The sequence below is a fragment of the Lytechinus pictus genome, chromosome 16, assembly GCF_037042905.1.
Source record: "Lytechinus pictus isolate F3 Inbred chromosome 16, Lp3.0, whole genome shotgun sequence".
Taxonomy (NCBI): Eukaryota; Metazoa; Echinodermata; class Echinoidea; order Temnopleuroida; family Toxopneustidae; genus Lytechinus; species Lytechinus pictus.
The window spans coordinates 9,362,266-9,389,000 of record NC_087260.1 but is presented as its reverse complement, the minus strand read 5'-3'; the positions used below and the strand labels follow the sequence as shown (position 1 = coordinate 9,389,000).

General features: G+C 38.7%; 1 protein-coding gene across 1 annotated transcript in view; it reads left to right on the top strand.

The window, feature by feature from the left end:
• LOC129279050 (uncharacterized) overlaps positions 1 to 26,008 on the top strand; it is a 42,413-nt gene extending 16,405 nt beyond the window's left edge. Inside the window, exons 2-12 of the mRNA XM_064111683.1 lie at positions 4,072 to 5,086; positions 5,783 to 5,949; positions 8,199 to 8,436; positions 8,904 to 9,302; positions 11,586 to 11,831; positions 12,622 to 12,759; positions 15,330 to 15,591; positions 17,454 to 17,729; positions 19,894 to 20,121; positions 21,969 to 22,100; positions 22,569 to 26,008. Of these exons, the coding sequence (XP_063967753.1) occupies positions 4,163 to 5,086; positions 5,783 to 5,949; positions 8,199 to 8,436; positions 8,904 to 9,302; positions 11,586 to 11,831; positions 12,622 to 12,759; positions 15,330 to 15,591; positions 17,454 to 17,729; positions 19,894 to 20,121; positions 21,969 to 22,100; positions 22,569 to 22,921 (3,363 nt within the window). The 5' untranslated portion in view covers positions 4,072 to 4,162 and the 3' untranslated portion in view covers positions 22,922 to 26,008. The remainder of the gene's footprint in view (positions 1 to 4,071; positions 5,087 to 5,782; positions 5,950 to 8,198; positions 8,437 to 8,903; positions 9,303 to 11,585; positions 11,832 to 12,621; positions 12,760 to 15,329; positions 15,592 to 17,453; positions 17,730 to 19,893; positions 20,122 to 21,968; positions 22,101 to 22,568) is intronic.
• Positions 26,009 to 26,735: the final 727 nt, after the last annotated feature.

The window sequence follows — 26,735 nt, the reverse complement described above, 5'->3', positions numbered from 1 at the left end:
TGCACCATGTGCATATGAATCCTTCGCACCCGAGATGCATTGAACCCATGAGTGCCACTAACATGACTAATAAATGCATAGACAACCACCGACACTGTAATAAATCGAGGACATTTTTCTGGCCTGGGTGCGCCGAGTGACGCACGTTGATGATGCGCTGGGGCTTCAGCAGCCTATCCGTTATGCGTCGGGCTAGTGGGCAAACTACTGACGGGCGAGGGCGAAGCCCGAGTCCGTCAGGCGAGGGCGTAGGCTTCGCCTCGCCCGTCAGTCTGCTTGCGCGACCAGTAACTTGCCCACTATAGCCCGGCGCATTTCAGATAGGCTAGGGCTTCAGGCGACTCGTCATACTCATAGATCTTCTAGCAACATAGACAATGACGTCTAATTTGCTTGGCCTGATTTGAAGTGCAATGGCTTCAGGGCTGATGAGTGATCATGTTTATCAACGATGATTGTTCAAGCCTTTAAGGTTAGATTTCAAATGTTTAATGTCATTTGACTTTTTAAGTCTGTAAATCTGAAATAAAGGCGCTGTATCCCCGAAATCCGGGTCTAAATTTCATCTTCGAGTCCGAGACCATGCATGGACGGCGAAAAAAAAAAACCCATGCATCGGATGCATTGCATTGGCTGCGCTGCAGCTGCACAGCCAGGGCCAGGCTGCGTCGAAGGTCAAATTAAAGCTTGAATAAACGACCACCTATCCACATTTTACCTGGTTTTCTTCAATCATTTCTAAGAAAATCAGCCAATTGAGTCAAACTTATTGCAATGTTACATCGTTTGGCAGAGAGTGCCATCATCGTTTTGCGTGCTTAAAGTTAGACTTAATCCAGTTAGGCCTTGAGAAGTTTAGGCCTGGCTATAAATGATACAGGGCTGGGCCCTGGGGGCTAGATTAGACCTACTTAATTTCTTATGGGGCCCCGGGGGGGGGGGGCACTTCCATTCAGGAGTGGATCTGATTACACACTCGTAGCAAAAAACAAACAAACGCCAACCCCCTTCCCCCCGCCAAAAAAGGGGGGAACGTGAGCGAGAAAATAAGGTATAAGAGAACGTAAGACGAGCGAGAGCAGACAAGGAATAGAATAGGAATAGCAGACAAGGGATCGTCACAGCTTCTCCCTCCATGCATGATCCCCCCCCCCCGGAACGCGTTTTGCGCGCTCAATAAGTGTTTCACACGCTTCGCGTGCTGACCACCGCCCCTTGAATTAAATATAGCTTCGCCACTAATTTTAGACTTAGTTAACAGGAAATTTTTGGCTGTGCCCCCCCCCCCCCCATTTCAGGCAGAAAACGTATAAGAAGAGCGGATGCAGACAAGGAACGATTCAAAGAAACGTCGTAGCTTCCGCAAATCAAAATCCCCCCTCCGTTAACAGGCAGAGAACGTAAGAAGATTAGGAGTGGGCAAAGAACAATTCGAAGAAAACGTTGGAGCTTCCGTGCTTCGCGCGAGAGGGGGGAAAACTCCCCTTAAAATATGAACGCCTTTCGCGCACTCATTATTAAGTGTTTCTCACACTTCGCATGCTCACCACCGCCACCTAAAATGAAATCCTAGCAAAGCCACTGATTCTGGACTTAGTTACCGGGAATGTTTTTGTCCTGCCCCCCCCCTCTCCGATTACAGGCAGAGGACGTATTAAGATGAGCGAGAGCAGATAAGGAATAATTCAAAGGAACGTCGGACCTTCCGCGCTTCTCGCTTCTCGCGGGGGTGGGGGGATATAGGTATACAGTACACTCCCCTCCCCCTGCACCCCCCGGAATGCGCTTTCCGTGCTCACTACCATTGGGGTAACGACAAAAAAATTTTGACAAGCAAAAAAAAAAAAAAAAAAAGGTTATCACCCCAAATTTTAGGGGGGACCATCTAAATTTTTTGGCAAGCAAAAAAAAAAAAAAGGTTATCGACACAAAATTTAGGGGGATCGTCCCCCCACCTCAAATTTAGGGGGGACAGGTCCCCCCCCCCCCCGCTTCCGCCGCCTATGCTCGTACTGCCACCTAAACTAAAATCCTAGTTACATGTATGCCACTAATTCTAGACGGAATTACTGGAAAATATTTGGCTCTGCCCCCCCCCCCCTCTGCCCCTCTGATAACAGGCACCTGTTACGCCGCTGCAACGAGGCGCCTTAAACCACTCGACCGCGGCAACCGATGAAGGGAAAAAAATCGGCCTCGCGGACCCTCAGTCTGGCGGACCTTCGGTCTCGCGGGCTGTCACCATATATTATTATGACTGGCGAACCCCATCTGTTATTATGACTGGCGACCCTCATCCACTATTATGACTGGCGAACCCTTTCTTCTATTATGACTGGCAAACCCCATCTACTATTATGACTAGTGACCCTTAATCTATTATTCGACTGGCGAACCCCATCTACTATTATGACTAGCGACCCTCATCTATTATTATGACTGGCGAACCCCATCTGTTATGACTGGCGACCCTCATCCACTATTATGACTGGCGAGCCCTTTCTACTGTTATGACTGGCGAACCCCATACTATTATGACTAGCGAACCCCTCCGGGGAACCCCTTCTACTATTATTACTGGCCAACCCCTTCTACTATTATGACTGGCGAACCCCATCCACTATAATGACTGGCGAACCATTTCTACTATTATGACTGGCGAACCCCATCTACTATTATGACTAGAGACCCTCATCTATTATTATGACTTGTGGACCCCATCTGTTATTATGATTGGCGACCCTCATCCACTATTATGACTGGCAAACCCCTTCTAGTAATATGACTGGCGAACCCCATCTGTTATTATGACTAGCGACCCTCGATCATCCACTATTATGACTGGCGAACCCTTTCTACTGTTATGACTGGCGAACCCCATATACTCTTATGACTAGCGACCCTCATCTACTATGACTGGCGACCCTCATCTATTATTATGAATGGCGAACTCTTTCTACTATTATGACTATAGCGACCGGCCCTCATCTACTATTATGACTGGCAACCCTCATCTATTATTAATTGAACCCCTTCTACTATTATGACTGGCGACCCTCATCTACTATTATGACTGGCGAGTGGCGAACCCTTTCTACTATTATGACTGGCGACCCTCACTCACTATTATGACTGGCGAACCCCTTCTACTATTATGACTGATTGACTGGCGACCCTCATCCACTATTATGACTGGCGACCCTTATGATCAACGAACCCTTTCCTCATGACTGGCGACCCTCTTCCTTGATTATGACTAGCGACCCTCTTGTTTGATTATGAATGGCGACCCCCATCGTTGATTATGACTATAGCAACCTCTATGAACAAAGGCCCTTATGAATAGCGACCCTTATGACTATTATGACTAGCGGTCCTTATGACTAGCAGGTATTACCAGTGGTCCTTATGACTGGCGGATGGACCCCTTCAATACATGTATCTGAAATAGCCCAGTCTCTGTTTTCACCTTACGACTGTTTGCGATCCGATTTTGGAACAAATCGCATTTTGCTCATTTTCTGAAAATGTGAATGGAACATATTTTATTTGAGGTTTAAATTAATTGAAAGAATACTAATATAACCATTTTGAAAGATTGCAAGCCTTTATTTCGGAGTAAAGGCCAAATTAGTTTCAAATCGTAGCCAATCGTACGCCTGCTATGACGTCATTACGACTAGATATTAAATTCGCTTTTATTCTAAGAAGGATGATAGCATAGTCGCATATTTGAACATAGGAATTCGTACAATGATTTAGAACATTGCACAGTAAGATATTCCAAGTCTCAATGTTAGTATCAAATTCTACTACATTTTATTCTGAAATCGGGTCGCAGACCAATCGTAAGGTGTGCGGTCGCCTTTAGTGTTAATGTTTGCCAAATTTATGATCGCATTATAAGCTGCTAGGAAAAATGAAGTTCAACAATCCTAGGTTGAAATTTAAGATATTGATATGTTGCATCATGTTTTGTTATCACAAATACTATAATTTCAATATTTCATGTTAATAAAGGTGTCACTTATTGTTTAGTTTCATTCTTGAATACTTTTCTTTATTTGGCAGAAAACCGTATGACTAGACAACATCTCTCTTCAGTCTTTGCATACACTGTTAATCGTCATTCACTGAAAGTGGTACGGGTGAGACTCCCAACATGAATTCATCAGAAAGCGCTACGGGTGGGACTCCCAACATGAATTCATCAGAAAGCGCTACAGGTAGGAATCCTAGCATGAATACATCAGAAAGCGCTACAGGTGGGACTCCCAACATGAATACATCAGGAAGCGCTACAGGTAGGAATCCTAGCATGAATACATCAGAAAGAGGTACGGGTGGGACTCCCAATAAGACTTCATCAGAAAGCGCTGCAGGTGGGACTCCCAACATGAATTCGTCAGCATGTGCTGTGTGTGGGACCCCCTACATGAATACATCAGAAATGTGTGGTATGCCCATCATGAATTCGTCAGAAAGTGCTTTGTGTAGGATTCCCAACATGAATTCGTCAGACTGTGCTATGTGTGGGATCACCTTCGTAAAAGGGCCTTCGGGATATGGTCGGATTAGACTACGCAGATGTACTACCCTGGGAATAGCCCAGAAATTCTGTCGAGGGCCTGTGTGCATGGACAATTTTGTGTGCCGAAAATGCGAGCGCATCATCGTGAAGAATACAAAAAGGCAAAAAAGGTTTTTGAAAGCTAAGAAAAAACTCTTGAAAAATGGGGGTCTTTTAAAAGGTTTACAATCACCTGTTTGCTCCCCATCACAAAGTGCAGAGAGTAGAGCCCAACAGATACCTTGCGCTCAGGAAAATGAGGGAGGAGGTAAAACCGAATCACCCACAAGCACTGTTCCCATGGAGACTGGACACGAGGTTCCAGATTGGGATGATATGGAAGAAGGAGAAGAAACCCAGAAATCACAGAGTTCAAGTCGGTCCTTACCAATAGATAAAGTCATTGCCTACCTGACGGAGTACAAATATCTGACCGGGCTCAGGGCTCTGTGTAAGATTTCTGCAACAGCCAAGCAAGCACTGATAACTGTAGTGGCAGAGATAATAAAAAACGAGGTATGTGAACACTTTGTCATGTTTGAGAGGAATTAAATTTTAAACTTTCTATAAAACATTTGCGATTCAATGCAAGACAGTCCAGCCACAGAAGGCCCGGGGGATATTGGGCCTTACAGTTTTAGACTGTTGACCGAGTCCATTGGGATTTCGAACAAGGGGGCATCCCGATAAGAAAACAAAGTTCGCTGAAATGGTTCGAGACAACTAAGGGCTGCTGAGTAAAAAACGCTTGACGTCTTTTCAAATGACAGTAAAAAACAAAATAATGTGGGTTTTTTTATCAAGTACTCAAAACTAATTCTTAAGGTACAAGAGGTAAATAGAAGTTAGATAAAAAAAGAGGATTTCTGTTATTTTATTTTGAACAATGAATATGGCCCGTATTTTGAACTCGGGTCCCCTAGTTTAAAGTTGTGGTTTAACTATGGAGAGCCAATTGGAGCACAAAACCCGAACAGTACACATTCAATATATTAACTCATATGATACCCAAATTGTTCATTGTCTGGGAATGACAACTGAAGGATTTTTCTTCTTTATGAAAGCAAAAGTAAACAAAATAGTAAACATAAAAATATACAATATAAACAGAATTTTTTAACTTTCGGCTTCCCATAATTTTAGCACAAGAGTTAGACCATGGTCTAAGTTAAACCTGACCTCAGAATACGGGCCAATGGATTTTATTTTCAGATAAAATCAGAACCAAAGATCAAGGCATTTCAGCAACGTGTCAGCCACTCTGCAGTCTCTTCATTTTCCTGGGTAAAAGCGATGGAAGAGGCTCAGCAGAGCTTACCAGCCACAGTCAACTGTATCCGGGCTATGCTACCACTCAAGAAGAAAAGAAAATACGATAGGTATGGAAAACATTGCCACTTGGTCTACATGTACACTCACTCCGTCTTCTTTCCATTTGGTCTCCTCCCACATGGGACAATATTACTTCATCTGCATTATACAACTATTTCTTCTCTACAAACTATTTGGTCCAATTGTATCCTTTGTATCATTTTGTCTAATTTCCACTTAGACTTCAGCCATTTTGTCTGTTGTGAACCAAAGACAGTTTTCATTGTCTCGCCTGCATGGCAGAGAGACTATAGGGTCGCTTTTCCGACAGCGGCATTGTCAACATTGAAATCTGAACCAAGGTTAAGTTTTTGAAATGTCATCATAACTTCAAAAGTATATGGACTTAGTTCATGAAACTTGGAGATAAGAGTAATCAAGTATTTCTGAACATCCTGCCCAAGTTTCAGATCACATGACCAAGGTCAAAGGTCATTTATGGTCAATAAACTTAGACCATGTTGGGGGAATCAATATCGAAATCTTATCCTAGGTTAAGTTTTGAAATGTCATAACTTCAAAAGTATATGGACCTAGTTCATAAAACTAATACATAAGAGTAATAGTGTATCAATGAAGATCCTGCCTCATTTTCAGGTCATATGATTAAGGTCACTTTAGGGTCAACAAACTTTGGCCATGTTGGGGGTCAAAACTTCGAAGTTTGATGGATCTAGTTCATGAAACTTGAACATAAGAGCAGCAATGTATCCCTAAATACCCTGTGCATGTTTCAGGAACATGGTCAAGGTCAAAGGTCATTTAAAAGTCAATTGACATCATAACTTACATGTAGAAAGTTTATGGATCTACACTGTAGCTCATGAATTATTGACATAAGGGTAATCAAGTATGAACGATTGTTTTGCACATGTCTTAGGTCACATGATCATGGTCAAAGGTCAATTTGAGTCAATGGCCATAATATTTTATTATCACATTTATAGTGTTTTCTTCTGTGAATAATTATTCTTTTTTTTCTGTGTACCCTGTCATGGAAAGCTTGGGACTATAAACATGAGTCCATAATGCATTTGCACATGTTTGTATAAATCAGTGCATGCTTTAATGAAAAAACAGATTAATTAATAATTATCAGGCAAAAGTGTTTGCTTTTTTTCTGGGTCACATTCCAGAACCTACTGTAAAATCTACATTAGACATTAAAGCTTTTGACAGTTAATTGGGAATTTCCAGGGGCTTTTTTATATTTTGAGGGCTCTTGAGCTGTTAATAAATGTTTCTTTTTGTTTTTATTTGTGCATCAAAGTTATGTCATACTTGGTATACATCATTCTTGGGTATTGCCACATGTGACCCCACAAGAATAATGGGGTGAAAGGTCATCTACACTTAGGGGTCAAAAGTCCAAATAATATGTGGTCGTGTCGATCCTTTTTTTAACTTTTTGGGGTAACTTGTTCTTATTTCTTTATTTCTGCATCAATTTTGTTCATACTTGGTTCAAATGATCATTGGGTAATACCATTTATATGACACATAGGTACATGTACATGTAGATCCTTGTGATTTGATTGGTTGTTTGATATCGTTCATTCAGCCCATTTCGCAATGACGTCATCAACCATGTAATTTTGGATCCATTCATCGTGCAATTTTGGATCCATACGATTTTGTCCATTGCACTCGCGCACCGAGACTGCAGCTCATGCACCAGCAGTGCACATGTTGTAATGACGTAACAATCAACAGACTGAACTCGCACTGCATGAGCATGTTTTGCATCGAAATTCATGAATTTCATATATTAAAAAAAAAAAAAATTTTAGGTGTCATATACATGTAAACCAAATAATGAATGTTTTTTCATTCGTGCAATGGACAGAATACTTCATTCGGTAAAAGATGAAATAATGATCCATTCAACTCGGCAACGCCTCGTTGAATGGATCATTTCATCTTTCGCCTCATGAAGTATTCGTCCATTGCACTCATAAACATTCATTATTTGTATGTGTGTTGTTGAGGATTATGGGTCAAAGGTCATGTAAGGGTTAAGGGTCAATTTTTTTTCAAATTGCTCTCATTTCATTATTTCTACATCTATTACATGTTTACACTTGGTACAAATGATCCTTGGATAATACCACACGTGTGTTGTGGATGATGGATTCAAAGGTTATATCTAGCGGTCAAAAGGTAATGTTCCATATTTCATTGATCACAAAATCATGCAAGACTGATGGTTCGTGAACCACCTTGTTTCCCTAATCAACATTCTGTCTATACTTTTCAGTGATGTAGCTCGAAAGGCTGTCCAAATGCTGAGCATTGCCCTCTACACTAGATCCCGCGGCTACAAGTTTGTCCCATCGTCTGTTGCTTTAGAACTCTACAAACTACAAGCAAGCAAGAAGGTTATCAGAACATTTAACCGCATTGCGATATCCCAGAGCAAGGACGCAATCAAGGCCAGTCTCGATGCCATTAGAAAAGACCATGAACATGAACTTCTGAACTGGAAAGAGTCTCAGGTAAATGATTGGTAATTTTTTTAAATTTTTTTCCCCCCTGTTTTATCACTCCCAGTGGCCTTTACCAATGAATTACAAGAGAGAGGATACTACTTGTGAGTTGGGGTGAAATTCGAAGCCGATGTTGTATGAAAAGATGATTCCATCAACATTTTACATCTTTGGTGTGTATTCACGGTGTATTACCAACTTCGATGAATATGAAGGAAATAGTACCAATAATGTGATTGCATTTTAGTGTTTGGACACATGGCTGTTTATCATGTTTAATTTAGATTCATGTCTAACAATAATAAGTATAAACTTTGGAGCTGTTCAAATAATTTTAATTGGGCAGAGTTACATGTAGCTGTAGATATAATGTTCTTACTGATGTAGCATTCCATACATTTAGTAATGGAGTACATTTAGATAAAGATGGCATACAGGACTTTTATTTATTTTTTATTTTTTATTTTTTGATAAAGGAAAAAACGCAAGCTGATCAAGGATCGAAAGATGGTCAAAGGCAGGAAAGTTATGGCTTTGGCTACAGCCGTGTCCAACTAGGAAATGAAGCAAAGGCGACAGGCCACTCAAACACAAAAGCTCTCTGTTTTGCAGTCAAAGATCGTGTTCATAAGAGACCTGTGAAAAGTCGTATTTGTACCGGGAGAGCAACCAAGGGGCAAGTGCCGGCTGCCGAACTGGATCCCTATACGTTTCTTCCGTCCCCCGAAGTCTTTGAGCGTAGAAGATCGAGGGCTGTATTCCTGGTCAAGCACCTCATCACTAAGCACCTGACGAAACTCCAGCATCTCAAGGAGATGATGCCTTCCAGGATCCTTCATAGTCACACCAAAGAAATGGATGAGAAATCACAATGTGTGAGTTTGACTTGTATCCAGACAAAAAAAATTAAGGGGAATGAAACTTTGGAACAAGTGGGCTTGTGTGGAAAGAGAAAAATCAAAGAATAAAATCAAAGAAAGTTTGAGAAAAATCAGACAAGTAATGAGAGAGTTATAAGCATTTGAATATTGCAATCACTATAAATGCTATGGAGATCCTCCTATTGGCAATGCGACAAAGATGTGTGATGTCACATGTGAACAACTTTCCCTTTGGGGGACTATAAAATACCCCTAAAATATCCCTTTTTTGCTCATTCTTATGGTGATACAAATTCTTTATCCATTGTATTCTTTAAAAATCTGTATTACATGCCCACCCATAGAAAGAATCTTGATCTACTGATAGATGTGATAGAAAAGGCATTTTAAGTGAAATATACAGTGCGTCCCAGAAAAGACGAAACCGAGATTTATCGATAATTTATCATAACTTCATCATAAATACAATAGACTAATGACCTACTAATTTTAAGCTTAGAATCTCCTCTTTCATCTGATATAACTTAGATTATTCCTCATTCACGCATGAGTGAGCAAAAACAATTTGAAGAAAGGATACCAAAAACTCATTTGGCGGGGGTATCTGAATTTCCAAAAGAAAATCACATGCCTGAAAAGTACAGTATCTGCTCTTTTATTTGATACCTTAATCACAGAAAATGGTCAAGAAGTAAAGAAGTTATGTTCCCTCAAAACAATGCTTGTATTTCCATAATTTCATTAAATTAACGTGTTTTCACCGCTTTCCCACAGAAGCGATAGCTATCGCACGGTTAAAAAAAGACTTAATGCATGTCTGATCGTCAACAAAACGAAGTGTCGAGTGAGTTTGAACGCTAGCCTGTAAAACCTCTTCATTTTATTAAATTATTGAAATTCAAGCCTTATTTCAAGTAGCCAGAACTTTGTTATTTTTTGACCATTTTCTGTAATTGAGGTATCAAATTAAAGAGCAGATATTGAACTTTTTAAAAATTTGGTTTTCTTCTTGAAACCCAGATACAGCCCGCCAAGTGACTTTTTGGTATCCCCTCTTCAAATTGTTTTTGCTCACTCATGCGTGAATGAGAAATAATCGAAGTAATTTCAGATGAAAGAGGAGATTTCTAAGCTTTACAATGGTAGGTCATTTGTCTATTGTATTAGTGATTAAGTTAGGATAAATCATCGATAAATCTCGGTTTGGTTTTTTGTGGGACGCACTGTGTAGAAAAGTAATGGGAAAGTTGTTCACATGTGACATCACACATCTTTGTCGCATTGCCAAGTGGAGGATCTGCATCATAATGATCTAAACTTCAAATGCTCATAACTTTCTTAATATTTATTAATTTTTCTCAAACTTTTGTTGTTCTGTTTCTTTGATTTTTCTGTTTAACACGGGCTCTCTTGTTTCAAAGGTTTCATTTTCCTTTAACTAATTTATAAAGCTTTAAAGTTGCCATGAATAGGGCTTTTCTGGGACTCTTTCATTATTTTTTATCACGCTATTGAGCATTTTGGGGGTGAAATCACTAAAGCCCCTTTGTATTTTTTCCTTGCTCGACTCAATTCCATTCAAATTGGTATTGTTTTTGTAGCTCAATCCTGTTTCATGCACCATCATACATCGGTCGCAGCTAGAACTTTTACATTTTCAAGTTTGTATGCAAAATCTGTGAAAGGTATTTCTATTCAAAAAGCTTGTGCACAAGTTCAGTGGAAGGCATAAAAGTCGATGATACAAGTGATACACTTGTAATTAGCCAACTTTGGGGAAAGGAGACTGACAGTTTGTGAATTATTTTTATGATAAGTGAAGGATGACACGACAATTGCTCCGAGTTTTTTTTTTTTTAGATTTAGGGTTACGGTTACAATATGGTTTTATGTTACGTTTAGGATTAGGTTTAGACGAGTAAAGTGTTAAACCAAGGGTTGTTTGAAGTTAGTCATTCGATTAGGGTGTGGAATATAGAACGGAGCAATTTTCGCCAGAGCAAATGACTGTCATCGTTCTGTTGACTGAGGGGATGCCGCAAAGCCAGATGAAGTCTCAGCGAAGCATATCCCTGACAGAAATAGACCTATTTATCGGTCTAGGTAAATGGGTACCAGCAGGAAGTAATTCCTCAAAAAGCGGTGAGCACTGGAATCGGTAGACAAGCTTAACAAGGTGGATACGTGCACTCTACAAATCCTATAGTTTATCATTTATTGTATTTAAACACAAGTACTATTGTTACATGAATCCCTTTTGTCTTCTTCGTTCACTAGGTTACACTTGGCGTAGTTGATGCTAACCCAGGCTCCACGCAGGGTATGATGTCTGTCCTTGAACGTTTGCAGAACTATTTGCCTGTGAAGGAAGGTAAGCCGACACCATGCTTAATGAGTGGGGACATTGAGCCCATTCTTCATGCGCAGAGGCATGCCTGCAGTGAAGGAGAAGACGGGGATGGACGCTTTGTTCCCATTTTTGCCTGCCCTCAAGAATATCAAAAGGAACTTCTCCATGTACAAGTAAGAATAAAGCAATGCAAATTACATAGTTAAAGGACAAGTCCACCCCAAAAGAATTTGATTTTAATAAAAAGAAATAAATACAACAAGCAAAACACTGCAAACTTCATCAAAATCGGATGTAAAACAACAAAGTTATGACATTTTAAAGTTTCGCTTAATTTCACAAAACAGTTATACGCACATCCTGATCTGCATATCAATTAGGTCTCTGCTATCATCATTGTCTGGTTTCCTTGTAATTCCAAAATATTCAAATGTTTACGAGGAAAGATCCTGTCCCCATGCATGTCCGACATTGTGGAATAGACTTCCTAAGGACTTTAAAAATTGTCTGTGTCGATTCTTTGAGAATTTCCATTTGCTTCTTGATCATTTATGATAATATCAATAATAATGGTAGGCCTATAGTAATCGTGATAATAATATATTTTACCCAGGGTAGCCACTTCAGTTCTGAAAACTTTTCTCCCAGTGGGCCCTGCTTAACAGAACAATGTTATTTACCCTTGCTTTAGCATTGCTACCTCAATTGGGTGCTCTAGCCTTCAAAATTTCTTTGTATTGGGTACCGAATCATCTCACCTGGGTTGATTGCAGAAAAATGTGGGTAAATTTCTTGGTGAAGTAAAACACGCCATGGCTTGGAATCAAACCCGTGTCCCTTCGATTGAAAGTTGAGAGTCAATAACTGATATAACTCAACACCTTTAACAGTCATGGATCTGGTGCTAGTGATAAGTTATAAGTTATGATAATAATATTGATATTAATGAATCATTTCAAACAGGAATCAAATAAAAGGTTCTTCAAAGCATCCAGTATAACTGATAGAGGGACGATCGCCCAGCTGAGGAACCAGTTTAATCTAAGATTATTCAAGAACGAGACCAATGAAAGATATCAACATGCATGGGATTTGTACGAGGTATGTATGTAAGGCATCTATGCATCTATAAAAGTCAGAGCCGTGTCTTTCTTGCAGGAACCCTTCAAGCAGCTCCTCATTGCAAGTCATCAGCAATCATAGACAAAACAATGGAGACAGCAGGAAAGCTGCAAGCAGCTCCTCATTGCAAGTCATCAGCAATCATAGACGAAACAATGGAGACAGCAAGAAAGCTGCAAGCAGCTCCTCATTACAAGTCATCAGCCATCATAGATGAAACAGTGGAGACAGCAGGAAAGCTGCAAGCAGCTCCTCATTACAAGTCATCAGCCATCATAGACGAAACAATGGAGACAGCAGGAAAGCTGCAAGCAGCTCCTCATTACAAGTCATCAGCCATCATAGATGAAACAATGGAGACAGCATGAAAGCTGCAAGCAGCTCCTCATTACAAGTCATCAGCCATCATAGATGAAACAATGGAGACAGCATGAAAGCTGCAAGCAGCTCCTCATTACAAGTCATCAGACATCATAGATGAAACAATGGAGACAGCAGGAAAGCTGCAAGCAGCTCCTCATTACAAGTCATCAGCCATCATAGATGAAACAATGGAGACAGCAGGAAAGCTGCAAGCAGCTCCTCATTACAAGTCATCAGCCATCATAGATGAAACAATGGAGACAGCAGGAAAGCTGCAAGCAGCTCCTCATTACAAGTCATCAGCAATCATAGACAAAACAATGGACACAGCAGGAAAGCTGCAAGCAGCTCCTCATTACAAGTCATCAGCCATCATAGATGAAACAATGGAGACAGCAGGAAAGCTGCAAGCAGCTCCTCATTACAAGTCATCAGCCATCATAGATGAAACAATGGAGACAGCAGGAAAGCTGCAAGCAGCTCCTCATTACAAGTCATCAGCAATCATAGACAAAACAATGGACACAGCAGGAAAGCTGCAAGCAGCTCCTCATTACAAGTCATCAGCCACCATAGATAAAACAACGGAGACAGCAGGAAAGCTGCAAGCAGCTCCTTATTGCAAGTCATCAGCAATCATAGACAAAACAATGGAGACAGCAGGAAAGCTGCAAGCAGCTCCTCATTACAAATCATCAGCCACCATAGACGAAACAATGGAGACAGCCGGAAAGCTGCAAGCAGCTCCTTATTACAAGTCATCAGCCACCATAGACGAAACAATGGAGACAGCCGGAAAACTGCAAGCAGCTCCTCATTACAAGTCATCAGCCATCAAAGACAAAACAGTGGAGATAGCAGGAAAGCTGCAATGAAAACTTGCATACCATCCTTTCGCAGGATTCCTGCTAAAGAAGTGGCAAAGACTTTTTGACAATTTGCCTGAGCTACTTGTGCAAACTTTATATTTAGTTGTATTCATTCAATTGTATGTGACCCTACTCCCACAAAACCAACAATTCTTGCCAGGGAAGGTTCTCTATAAATTGCCTAAATAGTTTGGTCTTCAAGAAGTGAAAATTCAAAGAAAAAGCACATCTGAAAGAATAATTCCTCTTCTTCCTACTGTCAAAATGATGTTGTAAATACTTGTGATAAAAAGAAAATGAGATGTGGGGAGCGTTTCATCAACATTTTTGTCCGACATGTAGTCAGATCTGACATCTTTCCTTGATTCTGATTTGCTGAGAGGCCTTGTTACTATGGTAACTGTCGGATAAAATGGTACTTGTCGGATAAAACGTCCGACAAATCCTTTCATGAAACGCTACGGTCAGATGCCACATCAAATTTTCTTTCACACCACTTCTTTTCCAGACTGCTTGGAAGTTTCACAGTGATCGCACTACATGCACACCTCATGCTTGAGTGAACCCCAAACTTCTAAACCTTGTTTTTTCTCCTTATTCTTTGAAGCTCCCACTGAGGATTATTGTTGAGCAATTTAAACCATGTTACACATCATTTTAAAGCTTTTGATGTGCTTTTTCAAGCTCGGGAAAAATCTCAACATCGATTTGGGTGGTTTCTAATTGGATTTAGGGTGGCAAGTCACGTATGTATCCTGAATTGTCCACAACACTCATTCTAATAAGCTAATAATATTCCATGGTAATTTTTTATACAAAATGATTAAAGATTGGTATATTTTCATCATGATAAGATGAAAAGATGTGTATTACAATCATTGCTCCTTTTTTTTCAATTGAGAATTCAACAATATTGACAAATATCTGTACATTAACGATGTATCCTTGAGTTCAACTTGTAATGAGGCTCTTGAAGGGGGAAGTTCACCCTTATGATTTTTGGTTTTATAAAAGCATAGAAAAAAGAATACTGTGCTGTTATGCTCCTAAAAATTTCCTTTTTACAGTTTTTGACTGAACATCATGTCCTATTGTGTGCAATGAAATTCTGTGGAGTGACAAAATATGAAGATTAACTAGGATTTTCAAGGGAGGGGAATGCAGCACAGCAGCTCCTTTAAATTAATCAAATTTTCTATTGCTTCAAGAAGTTACAGAATCACACATCCTATTGTGTGCAATGAAATACTGTTGAGTATTCAGTTGGGTATTCAAGTGAGCTCCATTATGTTTCTCATATTTTCTTTTGCTCTACAGTTTGTGACAGAATCACACATCCTATTGTGTGCAATGAAATTGTGTGGAGTGACATCACTTGAAGATGAACCGGAAGGACTACCAAGCAATGAGAATGACGCAAAGCAACTCCAGTGGTTGACTAACCTTGCACATCAAGTGGTGGACTTCTGCTGGTCTCCTCCAGAAAGAGAAGATGTACACGTGGCTGCCGCGTCATATGACAAAAAAACGAAAGACATTGCGGAAAAAGCCCTTCGATACTGTCGTTGCAACGCTCGTGGTAATTCAAGTTTTCACATGTTTAAATATGTGACCTGCCAGCCCCCCCCCCAAAAAAAACCAAAAAATACAAATGAGTTGCCCAAAATGAATTGTGTGAGATTCTATTGAGCTAGAAAGCACATCCTGAGATATAAGATAGGATATAATGAAAATCTATAAAATTGATCAATAATAATAATAATGATAATAATACCGACATGCATATATAGCGCATATCACTGCCAATTGCGTCCCTATGCGCTTAATTGGATGTCATTACCCTGGCATTAGCCCTGTAGCCCTTTACAGCACAGTGGCATTTCAAGGAATAAATTACTGCCAGGTGCTCATTTACCTCACCTGGGTCGAGTGCAGCACAATGTGGATAAATTTCTTGCCGAAGGAAATTACGCCATGGCTGGGATTGGAACCCACGACCCTCTGTTTCAAAGTTTGAAGGCCACTGGGCCACAACGCTCCACTCCGCTCCATCAATGATGGTCCATACAAGTACTTAATTAAATGTAGAGGAGAGTCAGCGAGAGCTTCAAAGAAAAAGGAGAAAAATCAATAATTTTGAAGTTTGAGGTTCACTCAAGCATTAGAAGTGCACACTGTGCAATCTTAGTGAAACTTCTGACCAGTTCATATAACAGTGGTGTCAAAGAAAGTCTTCTATTTTGTCTTAATAAATTTAATAACTACAAGCTTTGACAGTATGACGAAGAAGAATCATTATTGTTTATATTAAGCTTATCTATTTTTTATAGGCCAAATTACTACATGAGTTATTTCCATACAACATTGTGGAGGGGGGGGGGTGGGGTGGTGCTGGTCTGTATTCAAAATCTTGGAGGGATAATGGTGTATGTCCCTGGATTTGAGCCAATGGAATATGATACAATTAGATCTACCCTAAAGAGTTAGAAAACTGATCAAAATGGTGTGGTCTCTCATTCCTTGTGTGTTCAAAATAAATGGTCTGAAAATATACTTTTTGCCATAATGATAATACTTAAAATGATGTTAGCCTCTGAATAAATATGTATAGAGAAACTGTTTTTGTTTTATTGGAAAGGTACTTTTTTGGATACTTGGTAACATAATAAGTATTATGGTATGAATGTAGTGTTATCATTCAAGTGGGTCTATACAACTCTACAATGCTTAGAATGTTGCATGATGGGTAGGAAACCTTTGCCAGCTTTAAAGGGATGGTCCGGCTGAAAGTATTTATAGCTTAATGAATAGAGTAGAATTTACTGGGCAAAATGCCGAAAATTTCATCGAAAACGGATAACAAATAACAAATATTTAATTTTAAAGTTTAGCATAATATTTTGTGAAAAGAGTCGTCATGAATATTCATTAGGTTGGCCGATGATGTCACATCCCCACTTGTTCTTTTGTATTTTATTATATGAAATTAGGTTTGTTCAAATTTTTTCCTCCAAGAACTAGAAAAATTGGATTGACAGCTGATTTAGTGCATTAGATATTTATTGCTGCAACTTATTTCATTATAAGGGAGACATATTATTCACACAAGTATGAAATAATGAAAAAATTATGATTTTATGTAATAACATAAGAAAACGGAAAGTGGAGATTTGACATCAGTCCACCTAATGAATATTCATGACGACTGTTTTCACAAAATATGGCTAAACTTTAAGCTTCAATAACTTTATTATCTGTTTTCCAATTTTGATGAAATTTTCAGCATTTTGCTCAGTGAATTCTACTCTATGTATTAAGATGTAAATATTTTCAGCCCGGATCATCCCTTTAAGTAGCTGAGGACTTGAGGCGATGCTTTGCGAGGCTACTCGTTGGTATTGGCTTTAACTCCTTTCTTTCTGTACATGCTTATGTTAACAGAGAAGTCGGATGACATGGTCTTGTGCTGTGCCAGAACGTGCAAGCATGGCTGGTTCCACTTAGACTGTTTGGGACTGGACAAGGCTCCGGACTCGGAAGATGACTGGTACTGCTCCAAGAAATGTGAAAACAGCGCATCCTACATCTACTGTTTCTGTCACACGAAGCAACCGGTTGGGGTGAATATGGTCCAGTGTCACCTAGCGGAGCAGTGTAAGAAGTATGTGTGGTACCACCAAGATTGTGTGTCTACTAGCACGGATGCTCCCTTACCAGGTAATAGTCATAATATACTGTAGTTCTTATATGGTCCAGTGTCACCTAGCAGAGCGGTGTAAGAAGTATGTGTGGTATCACCAATATTGCGTGTCTACTAGCACAGATGCTCCGTTACGAGGTAATAGTCATAATATACTGTAGTTCTTATATGGTCCAGTGTCACCTAGCGGAGCAGTGTAAGAAGTATGTGTGGTACCACCAAGATTGTGTGTCTACGAGCACAGATGCTCCCTTACCAGGTAATAGTCATAATATACTGTAGTTCTTATATGGTCCAGTGTCACCTAGCGGAGCAGTGTAAGAAGTATGTGTGGTACCAGCAAGATTGTGTGTCTACTAGCACGGATGTTCCATTACCAGGTAATATGATTATAATAATAATTACACAGCGTGTCCCACAAAAATGCTAATGGCATTCTAGATGGGTACAATACTAAAATTACAAATCATCATTGTTTATACTCTTTATTCCTTTAAACTACAAGTCATTTTCTACAACTGGATGAAATCTTATGTAATACGTTCGAATAGTATACAAATATACCAGGCTTTGAGTAAGTATAGCGGGAATTATTTATTCGAGGTTGGACTGGCATTACTATTTTTTCCCGAGGGGCAAAGCCCCAAGGGAAAAATAGTGACTTTGCCAGTACAACCGAGGATGAATAATTTATCTCTATACTTTCGAAATAAAGGCCTGGTATATTTGTTTTATATCCTACTTTAATAAGCAATAAATCTTGATAATCTTGTTCTTGTAGTCTTAGTTCATCTTTTAAAAAAAATCTTAACCAAACCAGCCGCGGCGGCGCTGACTGACCTACTTTTCCTGAAGTGCTTAGCTACGCGCTCAGTGCGCGGAACGCGTATTAGTGCTTGCGCCATCATGATCTGTGACGTCCATGATGGAATAGTCGACTATTCCATCCTTGACGTCACGGAATAGCACATTTTCTTCGGTGGGCGTTTCATTTTCGACATCATCGCAAAATAGTGAGCCTAAGAATATGTTTGGTCACATGATACTATTTAAACCAATCAGCGTACATGATTGATTTATGTAGGATATAATAAAAAAGATATGACCATTTTATCAATACACATCAGGAAAACTCATCATTCCAGGTTCAACTAGCAAGCTTTGTTATCTATATAAGTGGTGCAAATTATATCTATTCATGTTCAGCCACAGGCATAAATCTGCAAAGATTTTCTTTTGTTCGTGACTTTGGGATGACCTATTCATTTACCCACCTCTGATGAAAAGATATAATTTTTACTACTTGACTAGATAACTTAATTTGGGGTAGCTGACCTGGCTTTACATACTGTTCTAGAAATTTCAATTTTTTTAATATGTGTTTGTCGTCTTTCACACCTCATCTTCAAAATTGAAGGTATTGTTCTCTTTAAAGATCAAACGGATAGCAATATGAGTGGATTATTTATCTTCAGTATATAATTCTTAACTATAGTGTAAAATTTGGTGAAATTTGGGTGGATTTTTACTAAGTATTAGAAGATTAAACTCAACGTTGTGATTTTGTTGGGTCTAAAAATGCAAAATTATCTTCTGCATTTCTCGAGACCTTTCAAATGGGTAAACTTCCAAGCTTGATAGCAAAAAATCAAGCAGATGAACCCATGTTACTTTTTGCATATTTGGAATATTTAGGTGGTAAAATAACTCTGCAAAATTTTGTGAAAATGACATGGATTTCATTTAGCTGTAGAATGTCCGTAATACAAAGCTTGGATTGAGAGGTTCTCTTATGGGTGCAAAAAGAAGGCAGGTGTCTCTATGTTTAATGGACCATATCGCATAAAATTTAAGCCAGTTACATGAAATAAATGCTTACTTACAATTATATGCATTATGTTATTTTCAAATTATACTCAGAGTGCCTTAGCATTTTTGTGGGACATGCTGTACTAATCTAGTTCTTATAACATATCATGTATCTTGTGCATACAGTGTATATTATCATGGACCGTTTAACATCTTTGGGCGCTTCCAAGGACTTGGATATTATTACCCTGGCTTTTAGCTACGCACTTCAATGTGCTGAACCACACTAAGTCTCTTAAGTATGAAGGAGTCTACTCAAATGATATCAATAATATCAGATTCTCAATTCTCGTCTCTCTCTTCTATTTCCAGAAACATGGTACTGTTCTGAGGAATGTGCGCTTGGAGCTGAAAATGATGACCATGTGCTGAACCACTCCAAGGCTCTGATGTATGAAGGTCTATGTCATCTTATCAGACGTCACGCCGTTAGTGAAGGTAACGGACCTGCCATGGTGGATGACTGGAAGACTGATATGCTCAACTTTCATGAGTGGGGTCATCAGGAGTATCTCGTTACCGGGCATTATTTTCTTGCATGTAAGTATACCCTATCTAGGCCGGGGTATTTTGGGAGTTCATATGGCCGGGGGGCCTCCCAGGCCCCCTTGAGATCTCGACCGTGCAACCGCGCCGAAAATTGGCACGCAGGTCGTCTGGGACATAATCTACAAAATTGTATAGTGATTTATTTCATGCAAATTGCTATTACATGTAAGTGATTATGCCAATTTATGCATAATTAGTATGCAAAATCATACTTTTCCCTCTATCTCCCTAAATAAAGCTCCAAATGTTCTAATTTTTGGTATAAAAACTCTTTGTGGTGTTCTCAGCAAGTGTAAATGAAAAAAATTGCGATATCAGATCAATTTCTTATGTAATATTGTTTTTGCGATTTCTTATGTATTTCATTGTTTTTTTACCTTTTGTTTTTCATTATTTTTTCAATGAAATTTGTTTCGGACTTTTCTGAGATCATAAACAGCATAAAACAAATACATTTAGACCAGCAAAACTAAGAATAATCATACATTTATGATATTTGGTTGAAAACACAATTTGCATTGACTTTGTACACAAAATCATGCTTTTGAGCAATTTTTGGTCTGACGTGCACTTACATAATGTTGCGTAATTTCGGAACCGCGTACACCCGGGTGACGCAAAACTAGTCTCAAAAGTTGTGCAAGACTTAAAAGTAAAAAGTCAGCGAGCGGCGCGGTAAAAAAAAATTGCGCGCCGAAAATATTGCACGAATTGTTGATGGGGGGGCCCTAGCCTATCTAGCCCGTAAGGGGGGTGACTAAATAAGCCCCCCCCCCTGCAATATTTTGTGACCACATCGCTCACTGACTTCTAATTCGCTTATCTCGCATCTCTTTTGAGGCCAAATTTGTGATGCCTAGGTATATGGTCGCAAAATTATGCAACAGTTTCTATGTGCATTTATGATCCAAAATTGCTCATAGACGTGATTCTATGTACAAATCCAAAGCAATTTCTTTATCTAGATGAAATCAGTAAGTGTATCATTTCTTTTTGTACTCATCAAAAACCATTTGTTGATTTTTTTTCTTCTGATGATTACCTTCATAGAAAAGCAATAATAAAGAAAATCAGAAAACAGAAAATAAAGAAATTCTTAAACAATAAAATATATAAGAAAAAATTGTATAACAAATTTTTTCTAATGTATGTTTAAGAAAATACTAGAAAAGAATCCAGGTCCAAATTTATATGTTCGGGAGATTTATTCAATGATTTACACCCAAATTCTTATCACATTCATTCATTGATTAGCATGATTTATTTATTAGAAATAGATTTAGGAAATTCTGGAACAATTAATAACACAGATTCAGAGATTATGTCGTGGCTGAGGTGCATGCCAATTTTCTTTGAGATCAACGCAACATAATCTGGTCCAAAAAAAAATCGTCTTTGACTAGTGTGAATATAGGACTCCTGGAATGTCAACCTGTAGACAGAGTTTTTTTTCTAAGTTAACTCTTTTGGGACCAGAGAAATCTGTGACAACTCCGAATACATGTCTTACATCAGGACCCTGACTTAAAAAGAGTTGCAATTGATACGATCAACCACACCTATGGAAAGCCAGCAACTTCATGTTTGAAATATTTTCTAGATATGCCATATGTTCATTCATTCATTGTTTTCTTGAAAATTCTGTGGCTTCTCTTTGTTTTACAAAGGACATTGTGCAAACTTCCTGTAGAGTAAATTACGACACTGATGGATTTCCATACAGTTTAGGTTGGTCAGATTCATCGTAACTCTTTGTAAGACGTGGCCCAGGTTGAAAAAGTTGCCTTTGAAATTGTGTTTTGTGATGCAACAATATTTTATCTTGTTCATTGGGTCAGGTATTGGAGGGTTTGCTGATCCAGAACTTCAGTTCAGCTTCCTTTGGAACCGAGTTGCGAACCCCAAAGGCACGCCGGGAGAAAACGTTGGATTGGACGTTGTGCATGAATGTGTGAATTTGGACAATACAGGTAAATATCATTTGCATGGTTGAAAATAATTGTAGTCTTGCCTGCATGCATGTATGGAAAGTAAGCCTTTTTGTGCCACGTTTTCTAATGGCGGCGGTAGCTGTGGCAGGGGTGAAATGTCATCATAACATAGGAAGTATATGGACTTATTTTTATAAAACTTGGACATAAGGGTAATCAAGTGTCACTGATCAATTGGCATGAGTTTCAGATTGTGTAATCAAGGTCAGAGGTCAATTAGGGTCAATAAACTTTGAACTTTGACCATATTGTGGTATCAACATCTAAAAGTCGATACATGTGGATGTTCAACAATGTCATTCTTTGCAAGTATCATTCAAATTATTCTTTGTAAATCTGGTGCTTAATAAAGTTAGGAATATGGAAAATGGTTCTAGTCAGGAATGTTAAGTCCCTGTCTAATGCACTTGGCTCATAACTTTATATGATTTTGTTTAATCCTCTCAGGAATCAAACCTCCTGCAGGAAGTATTACCACTGACCTGCTTGCGAGATATGCTCAACTAAAAGGGCCTTTTGGAAGAGATCTTGGTACCCTCTTTGCAGCGTCAGGCCCTGTGGAGAAAAGAGTTAACAATGCTAGGACTGACTGGTATAACCAGGGCATCCAGCGTTTCACCAAAGACTACCAGTCCGATGCCCTCTTTGACTACATTCCAGGAAGGGAGCACTCTGCCTTTGGTGTCTTTGAAAGCAGTTGTCAAGTGGAGAATCCCAAGCGGTTAGGACGAAAGTTGCAGAGTCTTTCAGCTGAATTGGACATGTGGAAAAGTGTTACTACATCGTGCAGGGAAACGTGAATTTCGCCAAGATGTGAGCCATGGGATGATTTAGTAAAAAAGCCAAGGGTTTAGTCAGATACCTTGTCAAAATTTCAGAGCTGTGTCTTTCCTGGAGGAATCCCACAAGTGGCTCTTCATTACCCACTCTCACATTCATCATTCTCCTAGTCGAAATGCTTGGGAATGCTGGAATGTTGCTATGGAAAGACTCATGGTGCCTTAATACTGAGATTCCTGCGACTTTTGATAAGTTAAATTGAAAAAGCTTTAGCTGTAAGGGCATGATTGTTGCCTGTGTTTGTGATATCTTTTGAAAGTCAAGCATTGAAAAAAAATGCATGTGAAAATGACTATTTAGGTGATTCAAAAAAGTGAATATGTTAAAATGACTGGAAAAAACATTCCTAACTTTAATTTAGATACATTATGTGCTATTTTCATTGTCCCCTGCAGAGAACTGGGAGAGTTCTTTGCTGACAGTTCAGATTATTTTTCAGTGACAAATTTCAAAAATCTTTGCACAAAGTCGATATTTTTGTTTATTTCTTGCCTTCCCCCTGATAGCTAATTGGCTTTGCGCTTGTTGAAATAGGCTGTCTGGAACTCTATACAATTTTGAGGAAAAAATTGTGTAATAATATTTTTGCCTGCGCCCTCCTCTTATCTCTGCCTGCCCTTCCAACCTCCTGACAATATGCCATGGGACACCAAAGTGTATTACATACTCCACATCGTTTATATTGTTGTCCATGCCAAATGCCACGGTGGAAACCACACACCTAAGTTTACTGCTAGGCTTGGCAAACACTTCCGTGATTCTACGTTGGCTGTTGTAATCTATTTACACCGACCTCAATATTCCAGGCAAGTCTTGAAATGTGACAAAATTTATGATCTACAAAACTGATGAGATCTTTTCAACTTTCAAGTCATACACAAGTCAGATTTGAAGTTCATCTGCCAATAAGCTTTTTTACTGAAATGTGCTAATTACCTCTCTGATCTAAAAATTTGAATCCTGATTTCCCCAAAACTTATTCAGATCTGTAAAAAAAGGCTTCATCCTATAAATATATTAATCATAATGGATGGATGGTTGAATGAATGGACAACCTGAAAAACATAATGCCTCTGTTAACCATCTAACGTGTGCAGATGATACAAATTAGGTAGTCAGTAAAGGAATATATATGATTCAAAGTATTCATTCTAAAGCAAGGTTATTCATTAAAAAAATTGTAAGACAAGTATCATTATCAGTAACAGCTGTAATGTGCAAGTAAGTTCATCATAAGTTTGATCTATGTACCTGTCACTCAGGAATACTTCTACCAAGATAATGAATGTTTTAGATGCTATTGTACAACGCCTACTTAGCTTGTTGTACGCGAGCAAATGCGAGGCTCAATGTCAAACATTCGTACCGTTGCACAAAATACGTACCATCCAAAATGTACCATTGCACGGCTTTAGGAGGTGACGTCACAATACGATTTAATTCATTGCGCTCAGTAAAAATGAAGGTGCAGTACGCGTATAAGCCTGCTGGCTAAATGCACAATGCTGCCCAGGGTCATGTGCGCTCAGTGTGCGCTTGTGGGATTTTGCTTTTCGCTTTCAGTATTTTTGCTCCCTTTTCATAGATTTTATACAGGGGTAAACTCTTGTTTTTTTTTCATATTTTCGCTATATTCCGAGGCGCTGTACAACACAAATAGCGAATATTCTTATTCGTGCAATGATGCGAGATTTCGCATTCGGTGAAAGAAAGAGACGCTCTATTCAACTCGGCTAACGCCTCGTTGAATAGAGCATCTTTCTTTCACCTCATGCGAAATCTCGCACCATTGCACCATGCCTATTCGCTATTTGTATAATGTATAGTAGTAAGGCATCTAGGTACCATTGTATAATTATGAACCTTTTGCAGTGAGAATCACTGACATGCAGTTTAGAGTGTTCATTATCATGAGCAGTTTGTCCCTTTCTCGTACAATATAGTACCACATTGAGCCAAACCCTTTCGCCCGTATTCTGAAGTCGGGTTAAATTTAAACTCTGGTTTTTAGTTGTGGTTTAACTATGGAAAGCCAGTTGTTACATAAATCTACAACAAGTAGAGGTTCAATGTATCAGCTCATTTGACTCCCAAAACATTAATTGCCTGGGAAGGATAAGTATGACAGTTGTCTTCACCATTAAAGAATTAGTAAAGAGCACAGTAAACATGAGAAGCATTCACTCTAAAACAAAATTTTGAAACGTTTGGCTTCCCATAGTTTTAGCACAGAGTTAGACCATGGTCTATGTTAAACCCGACTTCAGAATACGGGCCTTTGGGTCATATTCTGATAGCCATGGTTTAAACTTGGGTTAACTAAGACCACATTTTCAGCCATTAAAGTATTTTCGTTTATAACAAAGGACAAGAGCTATTCTTTCAAACTTGGATATAGTGTTTTAGGTACATTTTACATCATCAATTGCATGATTAAAAATTGTATTCCTGGGTGAAGGTCAAAGGTGATGTCAGATCAATCTACTCTGATAAAAATGTATGTTCATTGTCTTAAAGGTGTTTAATCAAACTAAATGAAATGTGAAATGTGTGAAATGGTTATTGGATATCACAAATGATATTAAATCAATAATGTGTTTTTCCAGTGAAGGTCAAATGTTATTTGAGGTCATTGAACTTCTGGGTTTATTGTCAACTTATATAATGTCTTACAAGACATTTAAGAGGTTGCAACACTAGGTCACCCGACATGGTCACTTTAACTTTGCTCTGGTTTTTATGCATTCCTTTTACTTTGCTGATCAAAGCATTCTTTGACATGTTAAAAAAAAAACCTTCCAAACCACATGCAGTGATAGCTTACATAGGAAATATTCAGGGCTTCTGTATTCTATCTACTTTTTGCCCTTATCAATCAACAGAATCTTTGAGGCAAATCATCATTTATGTCATGTCCTGCTCTGCCTTGGTGTATCTAGAATGTAAAGTTACATCAATTGCTGTATTACATTTTTTTACCATCTGGCCTTGAATAATGTGATGTTTTTCGTTACACTTATTAAACTGATAATTTTGAAGAAAAATATTGATGTCCTGTTTCTTTTATGTTTTATCAGTATGTTTTTTTTTTCTTAATGGTCTTTCAGGTATATATGACAATGCAATAGTTTTTTTCTGTATTTAGTATAAAAAAAAAAATGAGTAAATTTAGTAAAAATGAAAGAAATGTATTCATGTGATTCACCATCTTACACTGATTCTAGGAAGGGCAGTCACTGACCTTCCTTTGTCCAAATGAGGAAGAAATATATCTTAGCTTTAGGAACTATATTTGACTGGCAGAAGAATAAGGGCACTATTTTTCAGTTCAGGTGAAGAATAAGATGTTCTCATGATCGTTTTCATAAAGGTCGATTTATGTTGGAAAAGCATGAGCCGGTCGGTCGTTATATAAATGCTTTTCTGGTCAGAGACATGAAAAGTCAGATACTGGTAGTAATCATTTTGTCCCTGTAATTTCATCCTTATTTTTGGGGAATATTTTAAAAGTGCTGTTTTTACACACAAAGTCATGTGTCTGTAGAGGGGTTGTTCATTGTTAAAGGACAAGTCCACCCCAACAAAAAATTGATTTGATTAAAAAGAGAAAAATCCAACAAGCATAACACTGAAAATTTCATCAAAATCGGATGTAAAATAAGGAAGTTATGACATTTTAAAGTTTCGCTTAATTTCACAAAACAGTTATATGCACATCCTGGTTGGTATGCATATGAGGAGACTGATGACGTCATCCACTCACTATTTCTTTTG